The sequence below is a fragment of the Apium graveolens genome, chromosome 1, assembly GCF_009905375.1.
Source record: "Apium graveolens cultivar Ventura chromosome 1, ASM990537v1, whole genome shotgun sequence".
Classification (NCBI taxonomy): domain Eukaryota; kingdom Viridiplantae; phylum Streptophyta; class Magnoliopsida; order Apiales; family Apiaceae; genus Apium; species Apium graveolens.
Window position 1 is genome coordinate 168,389,249 of NC_133647.1, and position 7,918 is coordinate 168,397,166.

General features: G+C 31.9%; 1 protein-coding gene across 1 annotated transcript; it reads left to right on the top strand.

The window, feature by feature from the left end:
• The first annotated feature begins 2,153 nt into the window (after positions 1 to 2,153).
• LOC141670412 (ribosomal RNA small subunit methyltransferase, chloroplastic-like) lies at positions 2,154 to 6,771 on the top strand. Its single transcript, XM_074476246.1, has 10 exons — positions 2,154 to 2,466; positions 2,562 to 2,711; positions 3,160 to 3,216; positions 3,543 to 3,638; positions 3,858 to 3,953; positions 4,575 to 4,659; positions 5,353 to 5,405; positions 5,915 to 5,998; positions 6,078 to 6,188; positions 6,264 to 6,771. Exons 1-10 carry the CDS (start codon positions 2,221 to 2,223, stop codon positions 6,357 to 6,359), a joined length of 1,074 nt encoding a protein of 357 aa, XP_074332347.1. The 5' UTR covers positions 2,154 to 2,220; the 3' UTR covers positions 6,360 to 6,771.
• The last annotated feature ends 1,147 nt before the right edge of the window (positions 6,772 to 7,918 follow it).

Below are 7,918 nucleotides of genomic sequence, written 5' to 3' on the forward strand. Positions count from 1 at the left end.
CTGTAACACATAATCTGTGACTTGTAGATTTTTTGACCTAGAATGTTTTTCCAAAAACAGATTTATTCAACTCCAAGCTTCTTCACACTTTCTCTGAGGCATGATCTTCATGATTTTCTTCCAGAGTTTATTCTTAGATTTGAAACTGTTTACAGAAAAATACTTCAGTCTAATATATTTACATTTTTACAGACTTAAGTGTTACAATACACAATGCAAACATAGATTACCATACAACTTACTTAGGGTTGTCAATTTGACTTAGTGTTGTTATAATACAGGCATATCTTGCACAACAATATAATTGAATTTTTTTATAAAAATTAAATCACTAAAAAGTAAATATAATATACTTTAATATGTATTTTTCGGTTTTTAAAAATAATGAAAGAATGATATTTAATTTACGGTCAAAGTTGAGTCAATTTGACCATAAAAAGTCAAACAAGACCTAAAAATTGGGACGGAGGGAGTATAATATCATGTTCTTACCTTTCTCGTAGCGAAATGTATCAAACCGTATAAGATTTTGTTCAGATCTTTCTCTATCACCTTTAAATTTTAGTACGACTGGTTACAGATAAATAATCAAACGTAAAAATGAGGCCATCACGTTGATCAGATCATTTATGTATCACAGACAGTGTTTAAAAATCACCGATAAATCCCCGATTCAACCGATTAATCCTTGATTAATCTCCTACAAAGTATCCGACCGATTCGATCTTTGAAATCCGATTATTCTTACGATTTTTTTATTGGAGTATATATAATTATTTATTAAAATTAAAATACTATATTAATTTAAATATGAATAAGTATAGAAATTATGATATAAGAAATATATATTTGTTAATAAATAACTAATATAATGATAATAATATATTAAATATAATTTAATATTATAATACATCCTATTTTTACTCCGATTATTCCCTGATTTTTAATTAATCCTAAATCAATAACTCGACCGATCTTGCCCGATTACCAATTTTTACAACACTGATCACAAAATATTAACACTCTAGATTAGCAAAAAAGGAAATATTAACACTCTAGCTTAACTTTGCGCAATGAAATAATTATATACTCCCTCTTTTTTCTTTTATATGTCGTTTGACTTTATTGCATACAATTCTAAATCATTTGACCGTATAGATAAAATAATAATTTTTAAAATTTTCTTTTTCTAAATTAAAGTTTTAGTTATATATTTTTATTCACAAAAAGAAAAAATTAAAAAAATATTATTTTAACTATGCGATCAAAGAACTTAGAATTATGTGCACAAAAGTCAAACGTCGTACAACAAAAAGTAGAGGGAGTAAGTTAGCAGTACTTCTATATTAAAAAGTATAAAATTTTAGATTTTTTGTAAATACGACCTGGTGTGTAGGGCTGAGTATTCGGTTATTCGGTAACCGAATCGAAATATAATTCGGTTATCGAATATCGAATAAGGGTAAAAATCAGAACCGAATAATGAACCGAAATAATTTCGGTTATTTACCGAACCGAAATAATTATTTTGGTTAAAATCGAAAACTGAATTAAAAAACTAAATTAGGAAAAAAATTAAAATTTTAATAATAAAATATTTAATAAATTACAACAAAGATTAATGATGGTATAACAGTTAAACTTATGCTCTTAGTTGGACTTCCATGCACCTGAATATTATGGTGTGGTGTCTTAATTACAATAAAAGTAATTTTTGCTAGTTAGTTTAATTTTTTATTTTAGCAACTAAATTGAAGATCATGAAAATTAAATACATTAAAATCTAAATTAGGCTAATAGCAATTAAATATAAGAAATAAAAGGAGAGGAAAAGTGAAGTTGGGAACGGGGAATTAATATTTCAAGTAAAAAAAAGTAACTAGGTAAAAATAAGTAATATATCAATAAATATATTTATGTATATATTAATATATATTATTTATTATATTTCGGTAATTTCGGTAATTCAGGTATTTCGGTAAAAAAAACCGAAAAAACCGAAATACCGAATAACATAAAACATCATAACCGAATTAAAAAACCGAATTATTTCGGTTCGATAACCAAACTGAATTATTTCGGTTATTTCGGTTCGGTATTCGGTTAACCGAACCGAATGCTCACCCAATTGGTGTGCAAGAATCGACTTGCTCGGTTCTATTTTCCAACTCTCGGCTCCCACCTTGGTCGATAAGAAAGATAGTTTGTTTTTCTAACACAATGTCAAATCTCGCGCATACTTCACCACCGCTGTCTTCTTTTATCTACATTACAGAACACAACATATCTTCATTTCCATCACAATACAACACTTGCACTAGAACAAAAACATGTCCAATAGTTAGAGCAACTGACAAAACAAACTCAAAAGCTGAGGCAAAGCCCAGAAACCAAGAAGATGATTATCACGCAACTCTCAAAGCCCTCAATTCTAAAGGCCGTACACCTCGCAAATCTCTTGGCCAGGTTATCAAATTGTGTGTTTGAGTTCTTTGAGGACTTTTATCAAACATGTTTTGTGCATTGTTGGTTATAGTTATTTTTTTATTGTTTTTTTGCAGCATTATATGCTGAATTCTTCTATAAATGAGCAACTTGTAGCTGCGGCGAATGTAAATGAAGGAGATGTGGTTCTTGAAATTGGGCCTGGGACTGGGTCTCTTACTAATGTTCTTGTTGAGTCTGGTGCCACTGTTCTTGCTATCGAAAAGGTTCGGTTTTACCTTGTTTTTCGTAGGAAGCTGGATTACTCGAAGCATGCTGCAGTTATTGTTACTGAGTAATTTGCAGGCGTTATGAGTTATAGTTTCGATCTTGATGATTTAGTATTAGCTGTAGTATGGATTACATAATTCCGATTTAAAAATAACGGAATACTGGATTCTATTTCATCAACATGCATTAACATAAAACAAGGATAAGCATAAAGGAAAGATGTATAAGAAATGTAGAGTCCATATTGTAAATTGCTAATGGTTAACGTTGCATAACGGACTCCCTACTTTGAGGATTATTATGAAGTTGATTGTAAGTAGAAAAGAACGGGGGTGGGGTTATATATCAAATGTGAAATATCTCCTTTTTTTATTGATGTTTTTTGGTTTATGTTTAAAAGGAAATCAGATCACTGCCATTACTTATCTTTACTTTGGTGTGTAGGACCCTTACATGGCGGAACTTGTGAGAGAAAGATTTGCGGGTGTCGACAATGTCAAGGTATAAAATCTCTTCCTTTCCCCTTATATTCTAGGAACTTTTTATCCGTCATGCAGTATTTTATGTGAGCATGATTTGTGTCACACTATTTTTCTCTTCTTTATAAATTTTGGTTGTATTGGCTTTTTGGTATGAACCGGTGATGCGTACTTTTGGTAGTTTAAGTGTATAATAGTGGTAGAACAGGATCTTAAAAAGTTCCTCTTGGTTTCAAACCATGTTTTACTTTGTTACAGATCGTGTGATATTAGCGAGTTCTAGCGTTCTATATTGTTGTTACAGCATAGTGATTTATGAGTTCTAACATCTTCAATAAAATATTGTAGGTTTTGCAAGAAGATTTCACAAGATGTCATGTGCGCTCCCATTTGTTACCTTATTTGGAAGGTAATTCATTGGATAGAAGTACACGATGTGCTAAGGTGAAACCTCTATCTCTTGACTTCTTTCTATTTTTTCACAATTTATATACTTTTTATTTGTCAATGCGGAATTATTTCTGTATCACTTTTGGTCAACAAAACAATAATTTATATTTGTCCTGATGTCTAAATGTTAAATGCTGAAAAGCCTGCAACTGGAGTGAAAAATTCTTTCCCAGAGACAAATTTTAAGATAGCTAACTAGCTAATATTTTGCAGGTAGTCTCTAATCTTCCATTTAATATCAGTACAGATGTAATTAAGCTTCTTCTTCCCATGGGAGATATTTTCTCAGAAGTTGTTCTCTTGCTCCAGGTTCGAATTACTTTCTTGCATTTTAATAATTTGTTTCCAAGCAACATCTGCCTTTTATAGGTCATTAAGTTTCACAAAATTGATGTTTTTGTTTTGTTGACTGATTATTTTATATCGTGGTCCCCTATTAACTACTAATTGCATTTTAATTACTTATAATTTCAAAGAGAATTGTATGTATGGAGGTAAGTGTAGGCACTTGTTTTAGAGGGTTAGTCATGGATTACCGTGAGATCTGAGATACCTAATTTATATGTACTTAGATATTGGCTGAGTAGGTTTAAGGTGCCAGAATAAGGTTTCAAATCTCTTTATTTATTTTGGAATTTATATTTTGTTATTAAAATGTTTAGAGTACATGAATATAAATGCTACCTCTTCTGCTCTGTGGAGGGCCCAAATATTGTAGTCTTTTATCAAAATTATAGTTGCTGACCCATGATTACTAGATTATATCCAACTTCAAAAGCTTAAGATTATTTATATATTATGAAGGACCTATACAAAGAATGATGTAGTGAGACTTGGAACTAATAGCTAGCTTACAAATTTTTGTAGTAACAGCTTAGAAATTAGATAGTACATTGTCACTCGTCTTTTTTAACAGAATGTTTCTTTCAGGAGGAAGCTGCTTTACGTCTGGTGGATCCATCTTTGCGAACATCTGAATATCGACCTATAAATATCTTCATCAATTTTTATTCAGGTAATTTGCCAGATTTAAAAAAGTCAAATAATTTTAGATATGCTAACAACTTAAGAATTTATTTCAACTTGTAACAATAAAATAATGCATATTGAAGATATTTTTTTATTTAAAACCCCCTTCCTCCTATAATTTCATTTCATTTGGTGTCAATCCCCCCCCCCCCCTCTTAAAGATCTATAGTTAGAGAGTCTTAGAGGGTGTTGCTTTGTACATTCTATAAATTAGTATCCCTAGGTAATGTAAAAGGATATTATAACTCATGATTGTTCTACTCCCATAAAGGAATCAATATAAAATACTAGAACATATTACAGAAAGGGTGTTAATAAATACAATATGTAATCCAATTCCAACCCCTTGGGTTGATCGTACTAATGCTTTTCAGCTGAAGTTTTTACTCTAAAAAGTTCTCTTGCTGCGCTTTAGGATCATTAAGGTGTAGTGCGACCAATAAATTAGAGAGCCTCCCTGAGTTGCAGAATACCAGGTTGCAATACATACAACTTGATGTCTTGGTCTAACCATGTAGAAGCTTGTTCATGTGGCTAATTGTCATCTTAATATATTTTTCTGAAAGCAGGAGAGAGGTGATATTTCACCGTGACATTTCAAAACAAAACAGTAAAAAATATTTTTCTTGAAAAACAGTTCATGTATTCTAGTAACCTTTTTTTATCATGATTGCCACAGATCCCGAGTACAAGCTCAACGTTCCAAGGACAAACTTTTTCCCTCAGCCGAAAGTAAGTGGTCAATTTATTTTCTGTGGATTGTATGTTGTACTAATGCTCTTTGGGATATCTGCTGCATTGCTAGTAAAATTATTTATTCCACATCGGATTGTCTGATAAGTTATTGTCCGAATGTGGACTTCAATGTTGGCTGGCACAGACTTGTAATTTTATCTGCAGATGTATAGCTTGAGCCAGATCATTTAAATAAATTTGAAATCCAAAAACGAAAATTAGCCGGACTTCTGCATCTTGCAAAATTATAGTAGCAAGGCATTTTTCCAAACTAATTGATACAATTATATAGGAGAGGACAGCACCTTAGTTGCTTACTAAATGATTTTCTATTTAGAACAGTTGCTTACGATATACTATTCTACCTAGTTCAAGAACATATACTAGATATAAATTTAGCTCTGTTAAGTATTTATTGAGGGCTCAATTTTCCCGTTTGTGGGTTTTTTGGTATCAAGGAATAGGTTACACACTCAGTGAGTTGATCAGTATTTGTTCTTGTATAGGTTGATGCAGCAATAGTAGCATTCAGGCTGAAGCAAGCTGTAGACTACCCTGCTGTTTCCTCAACAAAAAGTTTTTTCTCGATGGTCCGAATCAACTCAGAATGTATCAGAAGCTTTATCTTGACCCTTTTAGCCTTACATGCGCTTCTCTCTTATGGTTCAGGTAAATTCTGCATTTAACGGAAAGCGTAAGATGTTGAGGAAATCACTCCAGCACATATGTTCATCTTCTGAGATTGAAGAAGCACTCAGAAACATTAACCTACTAGCAACAGTAAGAAAAAAAAGGTTGTTTACAATTAAATTCTTGGTATTCACATTCTCTTACTCCCTAGAATTATTCATGCAGTCGAGGCCAGAAGAGCTGACGCTAGAAGATTTTGTGAATTTGCATGGTGTGATTGTCAAGAATAGCATGTTTGTCCATGATGGTCTTGAAGATTAGTACCTTTTTGCCAAAATAGCAGTGTTTGGCGAGTTTGCCAAGACTATGGGCTCAACATGGGGACTCATAGTAATCTTACATAACTTGAGATTCAGATTCTGAAGCTGCAAGAGCACCTTGTCCTCCATGACAATATTTACAGAACGATTTTCATCAGAGCATATAGTCGGGATGGGATTCAGTCAACAGAATTTGTTTGGGGAAAATTGCAACCCTGTCACCACAGAACTTCACATAGAGAGAAAGATTCAGGTTTCTCTTCCCACATCATGCTTCCACATCTGAATATAATGCTGAGATAGATTTTTTAAGTTGTACTATTTGTAAATTCATATTCAAGTAACATATATCAACTTGGTTGTGACATTCCATGTTCATAGTAAGTCTTCGATTACTTTCTGATGTTCAAGAATCTGTATAGTAAGTCTTCGATTACTTTCTGATGTTCAAGAATCTGTTGCATCCTAGCTGAAATGATCAGAACACATGACAAACCACGGGTATATGCTTCCTGCAAAGAACACCTTTTCTCCAAAGTACTGGCCCCACCTGACATTTTGTAACACGTGTACTTCTCCGCCATGTCACTACCTCGGGAACTGTACAAATTTTGAAAAAAAGTAACAGTTTCACAAAATCACCCATCTGAACGGTTATTACCGAGAGCAAATCCAAGTATCTCTCTATCCCTACTCTCAAGTCATTTTTTGACAAAATTATTATAGAATTTAACTCCAGCACACTCCTAATCACTCCCTACATATTTAAGATTTTTAAAATTTTCCTCATTATTGAGGAGGCTCTAATGTTTGTTAAACTAATTTAATATTAGTATATATTTTCCCTCCAAAATGTAGTCACCATTCCTATTTGTATTTGGTACATCAGATTCCCCTTTTTGTTGCCATTTACTATCATGGCCAAAGATGATTCTGATTCCTGCAAGTCTAAGCAACAGTAGCGCAATAACAAAATTTAACGTATGTAGGCAGCTCCTATTCACACTGTAGGAAAAAAAATCACCTAGTAGCAACAAAACGCTTAAGAAAAACTTACCCAAGCACCTATTTATAATTCTATCGGTACAACAGCTACATAGTTTCCTCTACGCGAAGCAGATGACTTTATTATAAAACTGAATAATAAAACAAAGATAGAAACTCTAGAACAAAATAGAAACTCTGAAAAGGCCTGTTGGAGTAGACTCAAATAATATAACTTACTAGGATATTTGCCCGCTTTGCTGGGCAAATTTTTAATTTTACATTTTATTTCATATATAACACCATTTTTTTAATTATTTAGAAAATTATATTTTTTAGTTTATCTGAAAAAATTGAAATTGAAAAAAGCTAATATGATGTATTTATTCTTTGTCAAAGATTCGTAGTAAGTGTACTAATAGTACTATGTAATACTCTCATATATTCTTGTATAAATATGTTGAGATTTTTGATGTTTTGCCAGGCTCAATTATAAAATTTAGTTATATATTAAATACTTATAATTTTATTAGTTGTATAATTCAGGTGTTTGTAAAAATAATGTGATGTTGTTGT

Bases quoted from the DNA above. Each gene is read 5' to 3' on its own strand.
- LOC141670412 (XM_074476246.1), top strand. From the start codon at position 2,221: ATGTCAAATCTCGCGCATACTTCACCACCGCTGTCTTCTTTTATCTAC. The intron at 3,217-3,542 runs GTATAAAATCTC...AAAATATTGTAG, and splicing joins CGGGTGTCGACAATGTCAAG to GTTTTGCAAGAAGATTTCAC. The intron at 3,639-3,857 runs GTGAAACCTCTA...AATATTTTGCAG, and splicing joins GAAGTACACGATGTGCTAAG to GTAGTCTCTAATCTTCCATT.